The 21,578-nt window shown below is 40.2% G+C and overlaps 1 protein-coding gene across 2 annotated transcripts in view; it reads right to left on the bottom strand.

Moving 5' to 3' along the window:
• Window positions 1-452: 452 nt before the first annotated feature.
• The window catches only part of mmd (monocyte to macrophage differentiation-associated), a 25,260-nt gene continuing 4,134 nt past the window's right edge, over window positions 453-21,578 (bottom strand). The window contains exons 3-8 of one of the 2 annotated variants that reach the window (XR_014601848.1): window positions 12,038-12,198; window positions 9,249-9,323; window positions 8,956-9,057; window positions 5,661-5,730; window positions 3,297-3,633; window positions 453-3,248 (exon numbers count right to left, since the gene is read on the bottom strand). Coding sequence is in view for 1 of the 2 variants with exons in the window: in XM_084072392.1 (XP_083928518.1) it covers window positions 3,427-3,633; window positions 5,661-5,730; window positions 8,956-9,057; window positions 9,249-9,323; window positions 12,038-12,198 (615 nt within the window). In the remaining variant the exon portion in view is untranslated. Of the gene's footprint in view, window positions 3,634-5,660; window positions 5,731-8,955; window positions 9,058-9,248; window positions 9,324-12,037; window positions 12,199-21,578 lie in introns of both variants that reach the window. The other variant, XM_084072392.1, reaches the window with a different exon arrangement.

Genomic DNA, 21,578 nt, shown 5'->3' with positions numbered 1-21,578 from the left:
AGATAGATGTGTCGAGTTGTGAGTTGAAGGAGTTTCAACAGCTGAAGAAACAAGTTCAGAAATCATCTTTTAAGAAAGACCTTCAAAGAAATATCCCGGCACATGGCAACCGAGGTGAATTCTGGGGAAAAATCCAGATTCTCGCGTTCCAGAACATGGCGAAAAACTTTAAGGCTCATAAGAAAAAAATGGCTTCTTGCAGAGCAGGAGCTGAAAACAGTCAAGGAACGTCTGGTGAATTGAATGTGGGGCCAAGTGGATGTCGAAGTTCAGAAGCACCGTGAGGTGGAGTTGGACTGTCTGAATATGGAGAAACACATTCTGCACGGTGTAAGCGGGTGCATTTCTCCTTTCCGACATGTCGCCTTTCCGACGTTGACGAACCCTATACCTAACCCTCACCCTAACCCTAACCGCACGCGGAAGCCACTAGTCGGAGTGGTGAGATGTCGGAATGGAGAGTGAACACCGGTGTAAGCACAGGACGTGGACGCCATACGGACCAGACCAGAAAACAAATCTCTGAATGTCAAAGTGAAGAAACTCAATAGGTGTGTTTGTTTGTTGTTGGAATTAAGTTCCGGATTGCAGCTTTAAGTGGCACAGCTTGTGTGGCAAACCACGTATTGTTTTTGTTAATTAATGCTACTACTTCATCGTACAGGGGTGTTTCACAAAAGTAGTGAACATTTGAAAAATGTTTTTCCAAATAATGATAAAAAAGGATAGTTTTGGACATAAAAAGGTTTCTGCCCGACAGTAAAGATATTGTATACACATACCGTACGGTCCATTCAGCATATGATAAAAGAAAAAGAAAACTATATGAGACAAACTGCTGTGTGCTTTGCTGTTCTGACCACATACACACACACTGAAGCTCTGTCACAACGTCACTCTCCAAACAGAGACTGTGTCATCGTGTCTGCAGAGATCTCCATCAATTGGCTTAAAGCTCATTTATACTTGTATCATGACACGCCTTTCACATTTAGTTTTTTTCCCCCCAGCTTAAAATACATTGTTTGTTGCGTGACCCGTAGGGCAACATTGACGAATCCCATGCCACCAGCTCATAATACCCTCATAATAACATTATATACTAAATACACAAACAGAATGTGCGGAAGTATTTACAGAAAGGTGAACTTAAGACCAAATGTTTTGGTGTTCTTAGCTAGCCAGTTATACTCGGAACAGAAATGTAATGTGCATGTTGATCAAACTTTAAAGTCATACTGTGTAACGGCCATTTTAGTAGTCTTTTTGGCGACACCTCTGGTAGCTCCGTCGACTGTTAAGAACCGCGATTCCCAGAATTCATTTTGAAACAAAAACCACTTCTAAACGAACGCTGCGGGGTCCTGGGCACCAAGGTTATTTTGGAACACAGCGTTTTCAGAAACGGTATGTATTAACATCCGGGGCAAATGTCGGAGGTGTGTTTAGAGAAGTTGTCACATTTATGAGGATTGGTTGTTGTGAAAAATATACCAGTGAAAGATTATAGCAAGTAACTCTTTTGTTTATTTGAAAAGGTACACAGTATGACTTTAACATCTCATTGGTCAAAAAACTACCTCAGTGAGGACTAGTGAGAAAAATGAGAAAGATGAGCCCAGTGGGATAAATTCTTAGAAACAAAGATTTTGCCAGCGTCCCACTAGAGCTGGGCAATATCTCGATATGACATCAATATTGTGATATGAGACCAGATATCGTCTGGGATTGTGTATATTGTAATGTCGTGACATGGCAAAAGTGTTGTCTTTCCCTGGGTTTAATCACTTAAGCCTTTTTTCATTATTTCCAAAATGGTTAAAGATGGTCAGAAATAGTGAGGTGGTGAGCTTGTAGATTACAGTAGGTGTTTTTTGCTATTCCTCACCATTTTATTCAAATTAAAAAAGGAAATCGATATTGCAAAACATTGAAAAAATATTAGATTTTGTCCATATAGCCCAGCCCTACATCCAACTCAAAGTCTACTTTAGCATTTGTCAACCCCATTGTTCAGACCATTAGACAAAATAAAAAGAGGGGGTGACCGAAGAAGAGGGTGACAGACAAAAATAAATCACCACAAATGTACACAAAAGTGGAATGCGACTTCACTCCAGGCCATAGGAAAAAAAAAAGACCAATATCAAACACTGCACAAAATGTCGAGGATCAGTGTGCAGAGGATACGAACAAACTGGAAAATGTGGCGATAGGTTCATTTACAAAAGTGTTTTCTTCCTTTTGAAAAACAAAAAAATGGTTTGTATACAAAACAGCTTTGAAAGTTAGCTTTCCGATTGAGGGGGTTCGTAGGAGGAGGAGGAGGTAGCGGTCGGAAAAATAGACGCCTGACCCCCCCGCCACGTTAGGGGAAAAAAAAAAGTAAAAAGTAAACAATGCGTGGTCTTTTTTTCCGTAAACTTTCGAAGGTGTTCGCTGCAGCCTCGGTGGGCAGACTGGGGGAGGGGGGGGGGGGGGGGGGGGGGGGGGGCAGTGGGCAAGGGTCCTTCATTTTAAGGACCCTTTAAAAAGGAGGTTAGGAGGTTTGGCATGTATTGGGGGCCATGTCCACAGAAAATAAAAAAAATAATAATTAAGCTGGCAGCACCTGTCTGCCATGCATTTCTATGGTAAAGACACGCTTGGTGCGCTCCTCTTCCCCAGCGCCCCAGCATCCAGCGTTTGTTTTTATTTGAGGGGTGGGGGGCAGAGCGCTCTGGGCGCTTCAAACTAAAAACAAACAATAAAGCACGCACATCCACTCACCAAAAGCCAGGTGCTGGGCTGAGGTCAGAATCCAAAAAGAATAAAGTCTGCGCTTCAAACAAATACAAAAAACAAAAAAAAAACTAAAAAACCTGTAGTTCAACTCACCGCTGTAATGTTTGATCCTCCTGGCTGTGTCCGACCCGGTCATTTACGCAAATCGTTAACCACAACCATGAGAAGAAGTCCACGTTTTACCATTTCGGCTAAGCTATTCGTGCCAATAAACGCAGATGACACGATGTGGTTCCAAGCACAGCCGATGGATGTCGAGGGAGCGACAATAAATGCTCCGTGCAAGCGCTACGGACGTGTGATGTCCGGCGCGCTTGCTCCAGTCGTGAAAAACGCCTGTCTGTGGACACGGCCCCTTAGGCCACGGAAACCCTATAACTCTGAGAGTGTACATGTGTACACTCTCAGAGTTACAGACCTGTAGGGGTCCATTTGGTTCCATTTGTACACTCAGAGTTACAGACCTGTAAGGGTCCATTTGGTTCCATTAGTACACTCTCAGCGTTACAGACCTGTAAGGGTCCATTTGGTTCCTAAATATCAATCGTTTAGCTGGGGAACCCCCCTGAAACCCCCCCCCCCCGTCAAGGACACCATTCTGAGAACCACCGGAGTGGGGGGGGCGGGCAACAGGGGGCAGGGTCAGGAGTCGACGGGGAGAGAGCCGCCGCCGCCGCCCTTGTAGAGGTATTTCCAGATGGCGTAGTAGTGCACGGCGGCCGCCAGCGCCACGAACACGTGCCATATGGCGTGGGCGAAGGGGATGACGCCGTCCGACTTGAAGAACAAGACGCCGAGGCAGTAGATGAGTCCGCCGCACGCCAGCTCCTGGAGGCCCTCCGTGTTGCTCTGCAAACAAACAAAACATGAGCGTCGGATCAAAAACAGGGGTTTCCCACTCCACTTTACAAGGTCTTTCCTAAAAAACTCATCATCCAAGGTTTTCTGTACAATTATGGTACCGGATGTGATGCAATTAACACATTGACTGCCAGAGTTTTTTCAGAACAGTCTGTAGCCTCTGCCTGGGTTTTGAACGATTTTGGTACCTGTTCGCGTAGCCACAGATTTTTTTCCTCCAATATGATTGATCCCCAGATGGTTTCTAATCAGATGAGATATAGCTCAAAACCAGTAGTTTTAAACCAAAAAACAATGTGAATTGTTTGTCCGTTTAAATTTTAACATTGAAGTGAATGGAGCAGCAAATCTTTGAACATTTTTAGCTCCTAATCTGTTCGAAATTCGAAAAGGGTTGAAATTATAAAAAAATAAAAAAATAAATAAAAATGTTTTGAATTTTTTTTTTTTTTTTTTTTTTTCAAAAACGTATATACGTCTTTGGCAGGCAACAGCTGATTATTAAAAGACGTATATATACGTCTTTGGCAGTTAATGTGTTAAGATCTATTCTATATACATGTTTTTTTTGTTGTTGTGCGTGACGTCAGAACAGAGCTTGATCAGCGAGTGAGAGACAGAGAGCATATTTCACACATGTATACTTATTTGTAATAGCAATTAAGATTTTTTAGCTCAAGACCTAAAAGAGAAATTGTATGTCTCCCACGGACCGAAACTGGAGAAAATATATATATTTTTAAAGTACGGATTTTGTTCATCATTTATGACAAATTGTGTTTAAAAAATAAATTTTAAAAAATCTGAAAATATTTTTGAAATGATAATTAAACAAAATGTAGGAAAAGCAGTGTTTCCCAAACAGTGTTTCCCACTGTTTGGGAAACACTGATATAAGAGACTCATCATCATACTGGAATTGATGGCATTCTTGTTTGATCGGCACCACTTTCACTGATCCACTGTAGATCCATTTTCACAAGTAGCAGTAATGATATTCCTCTGAAGGTGGATGATTTTTCTTTTCACTTTACTGAAGGCCCCATAATGACCACTTATAGGGACTTATAATCACACTATAATACATAATAACTTATAATCATTTATAAATGAATTATAAAATATGTTACAACTATGAAAATTAAACACTATGAAAAAGCAAAGTCCGTCAATGTCCAGCAATTACGCAGAATTATGACACTTGACCTAATAAGTCATTATAAAATGCTTTATAATGGTTTATCTGAGTATCATCATGAATATGTATGAGTGTTGATAGTTAAAACTGTACAGTGGTAAAAGCAGAGTATATTGCCTTATAAGTATGTTGTATAATGTATGACAGACGTGGACTTAATAATTAAGTGTTGAACTCCAATAGAAATACATTGGATATTAGGCTGTCATTCATAGGAAATCCACAAGGGGGAAGCACAGACAGCAACATTCCACAGTAATCAGAGACAGACCCCTATTAGAAGTACACAACCTTTTCTCTCTCTTCCTCTCATACAATGGTGAAATGTAGCAAAGTGCATCTACTCAAGTATTCTATTTTTTTTTTTTTTTACTTTACTTCAGTATTTCTATTTCTTGAAATGTGTTCTACTCCATTACATCTCAGAGGCAATCATTGTATTTTTCACTCCGCTACAATTGTTTGAAAACTTTAGTTACTAGTTACTTTGCAGATTTAGATTAATACAAAACATACATTAAGTGATAAATGATACAGGTTCAACTACCCAGCAGCACATTAAGTCATTAAAGCAGCCACACCTTTACCAGCTGCAACATTAAAGTAATTAACACACTCAAACAAATGGGCCATTCTGCATAATGAGAAATGTTACGTATTGATGCCAATACTTTAGTATTTTTTTAATCAACTAAATACTTGAGTACACTCCTTTTACAAGTTATTTCTCCATTTTTTGTCGACATGTCATGTCGTGACTGTGGCTGCTTGGGCGAGGGTAAAAAAAACAAACAAACAAATAACAAATTAACTTTACCATCGATGTCACGACCGATGCAGGGAAAAACCCCATTGCCAAGTAGAAGGCCAGTTCAACAACTTTATACCTGCGGGGGGGGAAACAGAAATGCCACATTCAAACACATTTCAAAGTTCACCTTTTCCAGTAGTTTTTGCAGACATTGTATTTTCACAGATTGTCACTGAATTGCTGTCAGTCTTAAAAGTCTTAAAAACGGAAAAGCAGGATGTGACATCCACATAGTATGAAAGTTAAAGGTAGAGTAAGTGATACTTTTTGTCTGTGGTTAAAATGTATATATTTTTTAAATAATCATTGCTATAGTGTGTTTGTTCCCGTCTCTCCAACTCTTAAATAAAACAGAAAATAAGTTTTGTTCTGTTCCAGTTTCAATTTTGTCTCCTCATTTCTTTGTTTCATCACTTCCACTTGTGTATCCTGTATGAGTTCTCTCTCCTGATTGGATACAATTGGTATCCCCAAACTCAAAATACATTTTCTGTTTTACTAAAGAGCTGGTAGAAACCCTTTGCTGAACACCTTATGCCAATGGTTAGAATGGAAAAATAAGAGTTATTTAACACTTAAGTACAAACGTTAAGTCAGAGAGTGTACAAATATTAACCAATGTGGTTGCATTTGTACACGGTCAGATTTACCAATGGATTCATCGACAGAGAGGATTTTGCTGGGTGGCGTGCAATCACAGGCTATAGCGTGTGCGATAACAGAGATTAGCGCCGCTTACAGTGCAAACTGAAGGAGCGGGCGGAGGATATAGTGAACTCGCTGGACTTTCACACGTTTTAACTGGTAAAGCAGCGATTCTGATTTTGGGTGGTGCTTGACACGGAAAAGTTAGGCGCACCACAGATATAGCATACTGTTAGGATTTAGAAAACATTTTTTGATATGCATTTGGCCGCGGACCCCCCAATCTCAAAATATGTTGTTCCAGGGACCCCCAGAAGATCTGAGTTAAAAAATATATAGGTATATATATTCAAAGATGTGCACACATTTTCAAGATTTTTCAAAAACAGCTCATTAAAGCTCATAGCGCTATGAGCTTGTATATCTGCTATTTTTTTTACCCATTAAGAACGGGAACGCATCTGTGTCATTTTAGATTTCTTTGGCTATTCAAAAATACCAGATCTACAAGCTCGTAGCGCGGCACCGAGTGCCGCGCTACGAGCTTGTAGATCTGCTATTTTAGAAAAATCGTGAAAACTTGTGCAAATCTTTGAGTATATACATTTTTAAAGCGAACATTTGTAACTCAAATCTTTGCTTCTGGGGGTCCCTGGAACAACAATATTTTGAGATGGGGGTCCGCGGCCAAATACATATCATTTTGGGAGTCCTTGACATGGAAAAGTATGAGAACCACTGCTATTATAGCAACATTTTCTTTAAAGAAAAAAATCTAAAGACACAGAAGCGTTCCCGGGTTGAATGGGTTAATCGTATGATAAAATGCCCTTTATTAGTGTGGGGCTTGACTTTAGGGCAGCAGTGTAGACAGAATCCAAATGACTCAAATGCGTCATGGCGAGACTGAGGTCTTTAATCCGCATGCGTTTCTCTGAACGCTGCCAACTTAATAAACGTGCCTGAAGGACATGTGGTAATCTCTATGATTGGTACTGTACTGTAACAACACACCACATGTTGTTGACAGCCGTGATGCTAAAGGCAGCCGTCGCGCACAACGCCTGTAAATTAAAAAGCCGCTGTGGCCTGAACCACTGACATTATCCCATTAAAGGGATAGTTCACCCAAAACAAATGTTTTTTTTCCTATCGATTAGTCACCCCATGGAGACTTGAATTTGTGGATATTTTTTTAGTTTTTGTCACATTCCTAAGCCAATAATTTCATGACCAGTGGACCGGTAGGCAGCGTTTCCGGTAGGAGACACAAAGGAGACTCTTAAGTGGCCGGAACCACTGCCGGTCATCAAATTATTGGCTAAGGAATGCCACAAAAACAAAAAGATCTCCATGGGGTGACTAATCGATAGCAAAAAGTCATTTTTCGGGTGAACTATCCCTGAGGCCGATTCTACAAATGCCTTCTAAAGTAGTAGTTCTCACACTTTCAAGATTTTTCAAATATTTCACACCTTCATAATTTTTCAATAGCAGATGTACAAGCTCGCAGCGCGGCACAAAGTGACACGCTGTGGGCTTGTATATCTGCTATGCAAAAATGTTAAATGACACAGCTGCTTTCCCGGTTTTAATGGGTTAAATGACCACTTCACCCATTTTCAACCCATCTTCATATAGTCGGTCCACACTAATGCTCATTATAAGACGGCAGCATTTCTCTCCATTTGGTCTGTACCTCAGAGGGCTGTGAACCGTTTATCATCGGTAGGCAGATTTGGTCGTTTCAAATAAGATTTAAAAAATGTTGTTTCTTCCTTTTTTTTATTAATGCAAGAGCATAGAAACAAAGACATTGCTCTTGCAGTGATAAAAAAAAACCTCATTAGTAGTCATTAGTGAGGACCAGTGACTGTATACGAAGGTAGGTTGAAAATGGGTGATGAAGTGGTTCTTCAAGCGCTGATAGATCTGTGGAAACTGTTCCCCCACAACATCAAACCTCCCCGCCGAAAATAGCCGATCTGCAAGTTAACAACGTGTCGCAGCGCAACACGCTGTGAGCTCTTAGATCGGCTGTTTTCTGTGAACGTTACCACCCAGAATTCAGGATGCTACGGTTCAAGTGATTAACCCATTAAGACCTGAAGCCGATTCTACATGTCTCCTAAATCTCAACAGTATTCTGAAAAATGCATGTTTCTAAATCAGTGGTGCTCAATCTTTTTCATGTCAAGGACCCTCAAAATTATATGTATTTGGCCGTGGACCCCCATCAAAATATCTTGTTCCAGGGACCCCCCAGAAGCAAAGATTTGAGTTAAAAACGTTCGCTTAAAAAAAATATATATATATTCAAAGATTTGCACACATTTTCACGATTTTTCAAAAATAGCAGATCTACAAGCTCATAGCGCGGCACTCGGTGCCGCGCTATGAGCTTGTATATCTGCTATTTTTTAATAGCCCAAAGTGTAAAATAATGTTTTTTTAGCTCAAATCTAAAAATGACAAAGTTCTTAATGGGTATGTAAAAGGGGGGAAAAAAGTTCCTATCGCACAAGGATTCGGCGCCCCAGGGGGGCAGGGCCCCTGTAGTAACTCTTGAGGACCCCCTGGCAGTCCCGGACCCCCTTGTTGAAGACCCCCTGCTATATACACCTACACGGTGGAGGTGGTGACATGCTTCACTCACTTTTCATGATAGTTGAAGACATAAATGGTGCCGGCAGCGGCCATCAGCCACACAAACCAGCGCATGTGGGCAGCCAGAGGACCCAGCTCACGTAGATTCAGCCTGAGAAACAACGTCAACACATCAGCACATGAACCTTCTTTACACTTCAGTCGCACGACTGCCGGAAATAGCCAATCTACAAGCCCACAACGCGCCACAATGCGATGTGTGCGCAAGGTGGGGAACGTGCAAGTCTGAGCAGTAATGCGGTATGTATATAAGTTTAGGACCACTGGGGCTGAGGGTCTTACCATGGCGTGTAGGAGGCAGCAATGAAGATATAGATGACCACCCTGTCACACATGTGGCAGCAGTGCTCTACAGACCTGCAAAAACACACACACACACACACACACACACACACACACACTTGAATTACTATATCTGTGAGGACATCAGCGTTTTAAAACAGCAATTTTATGAATGCAATTTTAGTTTTTGGTATCATGCACCAAAAATAGCCGATCTGCTATTTTCGGTGTTCAACACTGACACACAAATCAGGCATGACTCAGACCCCAAACCCCTAAACCTAACCTCTAAATCAGTGGTTCTCAACATTTTCAGACCGTGACACCCCCCCCCCGCCCCCAAATAATCATATTTGAACTGGGGACCCCCCACCCTGACAAGTACTTGGAATGTAGGCGATGAGGAATTACATGAATTACAACGTTGCGAGGCGTTGTGAGCTAGTAGATCGGCTATTTTCACAATTGTTGCCTCTTATATTATTTGAAAATAGTAGTTTTATAGTATAGTTTGATTACTTTTGATGCGGTAATGGCCTTTTTCTTTTCTTTTTTTAAAAAGGTATTAAAAAGGTCTTAAAAGTCATTAACACATCCACCGCCAAGGGTTAATCTCATAATGTACTCACCAGTGCCAAGGTTTTATTGTTGTTTTTTGTTTTTTTCACGCCGCCATAGACCCCGTTAAAATCCCTTAGAATGCGCGATGCACTGTTTGTAAACATCGTGCACATGTCCCTGTGTCTACTAGTGCAGACCACGTGTCAAACGGGGCATCCATGTTGTAGTTAGAACGGTTTATGTTAAACAGTGATGACCGAGGAGAAAAAACTACAAGGGAGAAAATGGCGTTTTTGTGTGCGCTTTAGAATGGAGGCCGACGGGAACGGCAAAACCGGATCGCAAATAGTTCCGTTCCGGTGGTGTTACACTGAAAATGGTCCGTGTAGAAAATTGGGAAAAAAAAAAAAAAAAGGAAAAAGCACCCGGACCGTAGCGGTCTCGGCGCTTAACAGTTGGATTTAATGGACCGTAAGACTACGTTCTTGGCGTTTAATGTGTTAAGGGACGCCCCCCCCCAACAACAAAAATCATGTGGGGACCCCCCAGAACCACTGCTCTAAATGCCTAACCCCAACCTGAACTCCCCAAACAGTATATGGTTTTTACCATAAAACAGCCATTTCACTTATAAGGAGCAGGAAAATTGTCCTCACAATGCATTATTCCTCAAATGCTTGATTCTGATCCTACTATACCTGTGGGGACATTTGGTCCTCACAAGTATAGTGAAAAAAAGTACACACGCGCACACACACAAAATCACAGCATACCACTTCCTGAAATAGAATTGATGTCACCGATATGCAGAGTGACACTGTCCCTGTCACAAGACCCACACTAACAAGCCAGCCAGTGTTAGCCTGGTAAACCATCCTCCTTCCGGAAATCTCATTTGCATTTTGCAAATGAGATTTCCGGAAGGCGGATGGTTTACCAGGCTAAGCCAGCGTCTGCAGTGATGCCATCAATTTAAAGCACAAGTTTCCCAAACAGTCGTTTGGGACCCATTTTTACGGGCCACGAGTAAATATCAACCGTTTTGCTTGTTCGTTTCCTTTTTTTTAATGTAAAGGTTTTTTGTTTGTTTTTTAAATGTTTCATAAATAACACAACAAAAAAACGTGTTGCAACGTGCTGTGATCTTGTAGATCAGCTATTTTTGGTGAAAAGATTTGGTGTAGATGGAAAAAAACAGCGGGTCAAGGTACAGTTGCAACTCAGGTCCATTTTTACTAAGAATAGAGGGTTTCAGTGGTTGAGAACTGTAGACTATCCGGAAAAAAAAATGTTGTTCAGTCATGCACGTCCCTAGACGATATCAAAATGGTACGTTATATTTGGCACAACACAGACACAACACCTGCAGTAAATAAATGACATTAAAGACATGGGATTACGTTCAAACAGTGATGGCCCGGGACTAAATGACTTTGGGGCCATCTAAAATTTAAACGCTGGCTCCCTGCCTCATCAGATTTCTGAAGGACTGGTCCAACGGGAAGCAAAATAGATCAGAGAGATTATTTTAGTGAAATTGTTTCCTCTCACCCTGTTGAAAAGATACACAGACACTTTGTGCCTTCCGTGTAACACAGTGTGGAATTGTTCATTAAAAGTGTGTCAGTCATATTCAAACATAGCGTTAATTCTTCCATTTCCATGTAACTCGGCCGCCCATCCTACAACTTTAGAAGATGCATAATTGCCGCCTACCAGAAGTGAGAAATAAGGAAAATAAGGAACCACGTGCAACGGAGGTGTGGCTGAAATATTGCACCTTTAAATTAACAACTGGTGATTTTAATCGTTCACAACAAAGGTAGGCTCTGTCGTCAACGTGCCACATGACGTGATGTGACTAGGGTTGTCACGATTATGACATTTTCCACGACGATCAACTGTCACACAAAGAAATGTGATTAACAATTTAATTGTGGTTTTTGCTATCGAACATCGGGATATAATATAAAAAACGACATTTATTTTGGCTTCGTCAGCAATTGTACAGGGCAGATAGGAAAAATAACAACCCAACAAAACTGTGTCCTTTTAGATCAGAAAACTCTTAAGGATATAGAACAGTGATTCAGAACAGTGGTTCTCCAAAATAGCAGATCTACAAGCTTACAGCGCATCACTTCGTGCCGCGAGCTTGTACATCTGCTACTTTTTTTTTATACATTTTTGATAATTGCAATTATGCGATAATAACGGCGTCCTCTCACTTCATGTGGCTTTTCTTCCAGGTGACGATGTGGAACACGGTGGACACCATGAAGAGGGCACACAGGCCCGTGCCGTACACCCACGCCGTCATCCTCTCCCAGCCGCCGTCTGACAGGCGGTGGAGCAGTGACATCCCCACGATGGCCGGCGCGATGAAGACCTATATGTACACACACACACACAAACAAAACACACACACCGCGCGTCGTCAATTAAATGACAATAAAGGGACAATCACAGTAGTCTTTCTGGGACAATCTAGACTTAACCCGTTAAAACCGGGTAAAAAAATCTGATTCGACTGCCAATCTCTCGTTCGAATCATGCAAAAAAGATGCTACTGTATGCAATAGAGGAACATTCCATTTGGGCTGTTGGGGCGCTTAATGTCTGATTTAACATATACTTGCTTGGTTTCTCCCAATAAATCATGATGTATATCCTAAACTTTTTTTTTTCCCCCCATAATTTGAGGGATTGACAGTCGACTCAGACACCCCTCGACTGATTAGTCGACTATTCAAATAATCGAGGTCAGGCCTAATATGCATATAATTTTGGGGGGGTCTTTGGCACGAAAAAAAGTCTTAATGGGTTAAGGTGCTCCAAATTTATCCATCCGAAGTCAGAACTTTCTTCCTATCACTTATCCCCCAAAGGTGCTTTCCAATCAAAAATCAAGCAACAACATGATAGCCATATAAAAGCAAAAATAATAACAAGCAAAATTAGAAAGGAGTAACTCACAGTAAAACAGATAAAAAACAAACTAGCATGGTCTTCAGCTTTTTTTTTTTTTTTACGTACTCTTCTGGGGGTCCCAGACACAAAAAGAAAATTCAGTTGGGGGGTCCACGGCCAGATATATATATCAATTTGGGGGTCCATGGCACAAAAAAAAACGGTATGAGAAGTGCTCTACACCAGGTCTTCACAGTGTTTTCAGGCCAAGGACCCCTTGCCTGAGAAAGAGATGTAGCAGGGACCCCCTCTATATTGTATAAAATTGTGTTTCAGATTTGTACTTGGTCAGCTCTTTTTTACCCTCTACAGCTAAACCTCTTTGTCAAAAATAGCCGATCTACAAGCTCATCAAGATCAACTTCTACAGTATGGCTTTGTTGGAGGCAGTTGAAGAGATTACAGGTTGTATTGACAATAAGAAATATGCAGTGGGTGTGTTCATTGACCTCAAAAAGGCCTTTGACACGATTGATCATGGGTTGCTGTTAAAAAAGATGGAGAGGTACGGTATTAGAGGGGTAGCACTTGACTGGCTGCATAGTTACATAAATGATAGACAACAATTTGTTCAAATTGGAAATTCTAAGTCACATAGCTTAAACATTACCTGCGGTGTCCCACAGGGGTCAGTATTAGGACCCAAATTGTTCATTTTATACATAAATTATATTTTTAAGGTATCAGACATTCTGAAATTAGTTGTTTTTGCGGACGACACAAATATTTTCTGTTCAGGAGATGATTTAAATCAACTCATAACAGAAGTCAAGAGTGAGCTACTCAAATTGAAACACTGGTTTGACAGAAATAAATTATCACTAAACTTGAGTAAAACCAAGTTTATGATATTTGGAAATCGTCAAATGAATATAGAAATAAATGTAGAAATAGACCAGGTAAAGATTGAAAGAGTGTATGAGATCAAGTTTCTGGGTGTCCAAATTGACCACAGACTCAGCTGGAAATCCCATACAAAGTATGTGTGCACCAAACTGGCAAGAACAATAGGGATACTGGGTAAAGCCAAACACATTTTAGATAAGAAATCACTACACACTCTGTATTGTGCACTTGTTGACCCTTATTTGTCATACTGTGTAGAAGTATGGGGAAATACCTATAAAAGCACTTTAAATAAGATTTGTATTTTACAAAAACTAGCAGTAAGGATAATTAATGGAGCAGGATACCTTGATCACACTAATAATCTGTTTTTACAATCTTATATTCTAAAATTTTCAGATCTGGTAAAATTTAAAACGGCACAAATCATGTTTAAAGCCTGGAATAAGAGTTTACCTGGAAACATCCAGAAGCTTTTTAAGGAGAGTGATGGAAAATATGATTTAAGAAACAAACATAATTTTAAACAGATGATAATTATTCATTCAACACTGAAACAAATGTGCATTTCAATATCAGGTATTAATCTTTGGAATAATCTTGATATAAGTATCAAAAACTGCAGAAATGTTAAACAGTTCACGCGATGCTATAAGCAGTCATTTATACTACATTATGGTCAGATCATTTTATACTGATTGACTAATTTAATACTATGATTATTTGCTGTATATGAATTGTTTTTTAAATTGACTATTTTCTTTACTTTATATGATCTTTTATTACTTTTAGTAGGATCGATTTATATGTACTATATGTAAATTGTGTACTCATTTTATGGTATATCAATTTGTATTAAAACATATTGTTTTACAATAGGTTATTTGTCATGGTAAGAAGGGGGCCGGACTAGATAAGCATTTGCTTCTTTCTGTCCCTTCTTGAACAAATGTTTTGAAATTGTGATGATGATGTATGGAGTTTTCTGTACTTTTAAATTGTTCAAGATAAATAAAGATCAAATCAAAAAAAAAAAAGCTCACAACGCCTCGCAGCGTGAGGCGTTGTGAGCTTGTAGATCTGCTATTTTTGGCTACAGTTCTCCCCAGAAAAGGGATGCTAGGGTTGAAGGCTAATGAAAAAATAAATAAATCCTATCACACAAAGATTTGGCGGACCCCCTATAGTAGCTCTGAGGACCCCCTAGGGGTCCTGGACCCCCCGTTGAAGACCCCTGCTCTACACCATGGGAACATGCCTGATAGCACTCTACACCATGGACCAATATGTCTGGGCTGGAGGCGTTCGCTCGCTGAGAAAACTCCCCAGGGGAGTGCGAGCCGTCTCCTGAGTTTCAGCTGGCTTCTCCCAGTCTGCTGCCAGTCGGTTCTTTTATCTCTCCCAGACGTCCTTTCACCCACCGCCTCTGACACAGCGGATGAACTAATATGAACCGCTCACCCACTCCCGTCCTGTTGTTGTTGTTGTTTTTGTGATGTGCTTTTTAATCTGATGTGTGTGCTTCATGTGGTGTGCTGCTGAGCTTTTAATTGCTTATGTACGTAATGTTCTGTGCTTCTAAATTGCCTCTCGGAGGACAAGTGTTCTTAAATCTAAGTAGTCTAACGATCAATGATGTTCTCAATTGGGAGTATATCGATTGCTTTTTTGATTAATTTACTAGACGAGCAGCACTATTGTTGTTTTTTGTATATTGTTGTTATTTTTGTAATTTGTATATTTTTATGTATCAATTAATCGTGATAATTGAAAAAAATCTATTGATAGGCTGATTGATCACTTCAGGAAGGCCTAAGTGATTTTTTCATTTATTTTTAATAAGTCAAATAATTTAGCTCCATATAGCTAAATTATATCACATCTGAGATTGTAGATTTTGAAAAAGTAAATGCAATTTAATCGACCAGCCAGTGTGCACAGAGCTGGTGTGTGAGCAGCAGAGCATTTAACCCACTAAAACCGGGAAAGCATCTGTATCATTTTAGATTTGAGCTATATAGCAACATACATTTTTCATAAAACTCTTAGGATTTATAACAGTGGTTTATAACAGTGGTTCTCAAAAGCAGCAGATGTACAAGCTCACAGCCGCGATTATTATTATATATTTTGATTATTGTGCATGTGTATAGCCTCCATTCGGCACCTATTTCACGCCTGTCCGCCTGCCATTTTGTCTTTTGGGGGGTCCCTGGCACAAAACATTTTCAGATGGGGGTCCGCGGCCAGAATACATATTAATGTGTGGGTCCTTGACACGAAGACGCTTGTGCACCACTGCAACATGTGTTTTTTCAGAAAACTTAGAAGACATTTTTTAAATCGGCCTCAGGTCTTAATGGGTTAAAACACATGACAGGCTAGTTGGCAACGCAACAGATAATTCATTTAATAATGTGTTTGTTAGATGTAGGTGTGTCCAGAGCCATGGGTGCACCACTGGTCCATGCCTGCACACAGTCACACACCTACATCTAACAACACCCATCGTTGATTTTATTAGCTGCAGCTGTGTTTACTATGCGTGTGTACTATAAGGTCAGCCTCTTATGCAGTCTGCAGTCTGTCATGTTTTTAAATCGGCTGTAGTTTTTAACCTGAACTGGAAAACAAAACTGCAAAATGCGCTCAGTTTCAACCTCCTTTTAGCATTGTTGAAGCGCAGCCTCATTTTCTAACTCGGTGCGGTTTGTATCCTTTGTCAATTGTGGGCCTGTCTTTACAGGCCCCTTGAGACTGAAGCAGTGATTAAGGGCCCACACACCCCCCGAGACTGCTCTCCATCCCTGGAGGAAGAGCCCTTTTCATGCCATTTCAGGAGCATTTTGAGCTTTCAGAGGACATTATGCTAGGACTGGGCAAATATATCAACATCGTGTTATCCCCCGTTCACACTGGTGGCAGCTACTGTACAAAAGAATAAAGATACAAGGCGACGCGGCATGTCTGTCGTAGAGCCCGACCGATGCCAGATTTTTGGGTCCGATGCCGATGCCGATTTTGAGAATCCTGGACCACCGATTGCCGATGTTTTTGACCGATATTTTTTAATTAAATAAAATAATAAAAAATAATTTTCAAAAACGTATAAACTTAGTTTTTTCATTAAAGTTAAGAATACAAGATTGAGAACATTTAAATAAAATGCAATCACATTATTACAAATAAACATGAATACAATTATTTGAAAACTTTAGTTACTAGTCACTTTGTAGTTTTGAATTATTAATATTATTACTAAACATACATTAACCACAAGTCTTCAGCCCTTTTTAAACTTTGGCTATTTGCAGTGGTGGAAAGTAACTATAGTACATTTACTAAATTACTGTACTTAGTACAATTTTGAGGTATTTGTACTTCACTTGAGTATTTCCAATGTCCAATACTTTTACTTCTACTCCACTACATCTCAGAGGCAAATATTATACTTTTACTCCACTACAATTATTTGAAAACATTAGTTACTAAGTTACTTTGAATATTTTTATTATTATTACAAAACATACATTGATCACTTCAGCCCTGTATAGGGCCATTTGAAAATAGCCGATCTACAAGCTTGTAGATCTGCTATTTTCAAAATATTTTTTATACATTTGAGAACTTGAAATTGATTGAAATTTGATGCCAATACTTTTGTACTTTTACTCAAGTACATTTTGAATTCCAGACTTTTACTCGTTACAGAGTATTTCTATATTGCAGAATTGATACTTTTACATAAGTAAAACATTTTAGTACTTTTTCCACCATTGGCTATTTGAAAATAGCAGATCTACAAGCTCACAACATGTTGCTATGCAGTGCGTTGTGAGCTTGTAGATCTGCTATGTTCAAGACATTTTCATACATAATGATAAGGGGTGTACTCCACTTCTAAATTTAGGATTTAGGTTTTGGTCAATTGATTTAGTTTGTTTTCATATTACATACACCGCATGCCCGACGTGCCCACGCAGAGCCCGTCCATCGATTGGTTGTGAAATCGCCCTGACAACCAACAACAACCAATAAAACCCACAACTGTCCCTTCGGACTATAGGATCTATTCTAAACTATGGGATTCTAAAACTTGAGCGTCGAGTCACTCAAGCTTTGAGCACAACAAAACTGTGTCCTTGTATTTTAGTTATGAACAAAGTCTTGCTGAGAGCAAAATGAACGGCCCAAGGTAAGGGTAATGCTTTACAAAGTTGTAAGAGGAATCCCTTCATCTGACTGACCACCTTGTCCGCGTCTGATGAAAAGTGAAAGTTAATGAAACTCGCCCCAAATCACACTCACCCCCATTCTTTTTCGCGGACCCACGGTTCTTGCATTTGTTTGATGATAAGGTTAGAACATAGTTTTAATGAGGTTACGTTTAGAAATAAGGTTAGGTAGGTTTAGGCATAGTTTACTGAAGTTACGTTTGTGAATACCGCCGGATTTGCTCCGGGGCGACTGTGTTTTAGTGCGACTGTGTTTTGGGGCGAGAGTTTTGGTATTCTCCATGCGACTGACAGGCAGCACTCCTCCGCTCAGAAACAGCGTGGAGATGTTAAATTAACGTCTCAGACAGACGTTCATATATATTTATTTAGCGATATACAAGTAGCTTAGAAGATTGTAGTAGCCTTTGCCCAATTGCCCATAAAAATATATACCTAACCGTTACATCATGATCCATAAATTAACAACGAGCCTCGCGTCGAGTCATTCATATCATTTATTAATTAATTGAGCTTATAGGTCTCTCTGGAAGGCATTGTAGGGGTAGATAACTTTAATCTCACTCAGTATTATTGAGAGATTTTTGAGAAAAACAAGCAATCTTTGTGGATCTCTCATAAATAAATATAAACACCTTTACCGCAGCAATTGCACAATCAGTGAAAATATTAATTACAAAAACATCGGAACATCGGGGGGAAAAATGACCGATGTCCGATATTGACATTTTGGTCCAAAATGACCGATACATCGGGCTCACCGATGTATCGGTCGGGCTCTAGTCTGTCGCCGAGTCGCTGTTGAAGTGTTGATCAACACCCTCGTTGACGTCAGCGTGCGTCCAACGAGAGAGAAATATTAACGGAAATATAAAGCCTGGGGTTAAAAAGAACACTAACTGGATGACGGAAATACTTGGTTTTTCCCCCTACTATTACAAGCAGGCAGTGGTGGAAAGTAACTAAGTACATGTACTCAAGTACTGTACTTAAGTACTTTGTGCCAAGGACCTCCCCAAAATGATATATATTTGGCCGCAGAACGCCCATCTGAAAATGTTTTGTCCCCCCCCCCGGCAATTTTATTTTACAAAAATTAAAAATTAAATTCATATTATCGTTACAATCCTATATTATCATCACAATATCAAAATCTAGGTCACATTTGATTGTGTTGACATCGCCCAGGCCTAATTCATGCCTATTGATCCGGCTATATTTCTGATGCAAGGACCATATGAATGTATGCAGTATGCAACAAAAATGACATACAGTATACAGTTTAGAACACTGGTTCTCAACCTGTGGGCTGGGGCCCACTGGTGGGCCATGAGCATACTGCAAGTGGGCCCCCAATTAATTGGCAAAACACTAAGATTGTGATGATATTATTGCATGAAAGGTACAATATATAACTGTCCCCTGTGTTTACATAACACAAGACATTCTACCCATCGTTTATTTCCATCTATACCAGCAGTTATTAGCCACTGGAGTAGTGTGGTGCCGTTAACAGAAACACACTGACCTCTCGCTGTATTTTGTGTGTTTTCACGGTTTGTTTTGGTTGCCCAAAAACATCCCTGGCTAAACGAACAGAGAAAACACCAAAATACAGCGAGAGGGCAGTGTGTGTCTTAGGGGTGTGCGCGGTTATGCGGTTAAACGGTTAAACGGGTCTGCCCCCACTAACCGTTTTCAAAATGATATTCGGTTATTCTATTAAATATATATTTTTATTGAGATGTTTATGTTTTTTCCATATCGCTGTCATCTCTTAATAATATGATGATTTTAACAAGCAAAATAAGCAGGCGCCGATCACGCAGGGCTCGCGCACCCACGGGAGACACTGCGCCCACTGGTCAAAGTCTGATAATGAATTCCTTGCGCCGGTTATTCCGCCAATAATCCTATTGTACAACTTGAAATATTATAGCCTACATTCACTGTTTCTCTGTGTCGCTCTCCGTCTCTCAAAGCCGTAGAGAGAGAGAGAGAAGAGAGAGCGAGTGAGAGAGGTTAGCGACGCATCTGTCCAAAAAGGTCTCATCTCACAGTAAACGCTCTAGCCTCTTCATTAAGGGGTTAAACTTGGTCACACAGCTGTTTGTGGTGCTGGGTGCAGTGAGTGAACGTAACACGGCCTACTGAAGCTACAGACAGACACTGTCGGTTTGAAAACAGAGTTTGGATTACTTAGTTTGATGGGAAAGCATCGCGACGGAGAAATCACATCCAATATAAACAGGTGGATGTGAATCGATCATGTTGCCTAGTAGCCCGCTGCCTGTGATCCGGTCATTTGAAGAAATAATCCAGCGTGTACTTTAAGGCAGGGGTCTTCAACAGGAGGTCCGGGACCCCTAGGGGGTCCTCAGAGCTATTATAGGGGGTCCGCCAAATCTTTGTGTGTTAGGATTTAGTTTTTTACATTAACCACTTGAACCCTAGAATTCCTTTTGTGAGGGGAACATTAGCCGAAAATAGATTAAGGTAGCATAGGCCTACGTTTTCAATCACAATTGTTTGGCTGAAGATCCATTCTATGTGTCATGTTATGGTTTAAACTTTATGGGGAGCTGGTCAGCGTTGTTCAGACCGGCTCTGACTTGCTATAGTGACAGCCTAATTGATATGACCTACTTTCACGCAGCACACTGGAATTATGTCATTAATTATTTGGGAGCAGGTGTGTAAGAATAGTATAAACATTTTAAATGGCTTTTATATACTCTTAATATTTTTTTTCAAATGATAATTGACCTTATAGATCGAAATGTGCTCAGTTTGGGCCATTTTCTGGGTGTTAATTGTAATAATTTAATTATTTAATTTTCGTGTATTCGAATAAACGGTTAAAAAAATTACACGCCAGTGAAAAAAAACGCTAGGAACATCCCTTGTGTCTGTAGGTAAACACCACCACACTGCTCCATTGGCTGATAACTGCTGGTACAGAGGGAAATGATGGTATATATTGTTTTGTTATGTAAACGCAGGGCAAAGTTACATACTAATGCCTTTAATATTACAAATATATACATAATGTAAAAAGATTATTTTTCTTTAAAACCTTGAAAAGTGTGTTTTCATTGTCAAACTGCTAAATAACTTAAAAGTATACTACTACATTAGTTCCTTTGATCCAAGCCGGAAGACCAATTGATTGATTGATCCTTAAACTAAACATGCTCTTAAAACACACACACACACACACACACACACACGGCCCGGGCCCACCCATCTGACCACTAGACTTAAGTGGTCCAATAGGTGGCCCGCGAACGCTTTTGAAGTCTTCCAGCAGGCCCGGATCCAGACAAGGTTGAGAACCGCTGGTTTATAGAGCTTCAACAGGGGTCCATGAGCCCTAGAGGGTCCTCACAGTTACTACAGGGGGGGCCGCCAAATCTTTGTGTGATCTTTGTGTTCCCCCTTTTTTTTTTTTACATTAACACTTGAACCCTAGCATCCCTAATCTGGGGGGAACATTCGCTGAAAATTAGCAGTCTGCAAAAACACAGCATAATTAATGCAAGTAACATTAACGAGTGTCAACGAGCGTCAGCTGGACAGTGACACACAAACCTCAGCTGTGCTGAATTGAAAGTGACTGGAGTTAAGTTAAAAAAAAGCCCTTGAATATGACACGATAATGTTTACTGTGATTATAAGCTTACATTTCACATCACAAACACCATAGATGAGAGAGAGA

Source organism: Gymnoscopelus microlampas (assembly GCF_963454915.1).
Source record: "Gymnoscopelus microlampas genome assembly, chromosome: 11".
In the NCBI taxonomy this organism is placed as follows: Eukaryota; Metazoa; Chordata; class Actinopteri; order Myctophiformes; family Myctophidae; genus Gymnoscopelus; species Gymnoscopelus microlampas.
This window is presented reverse-complemented; position numbering and strand designations above follow the sequence as displayed.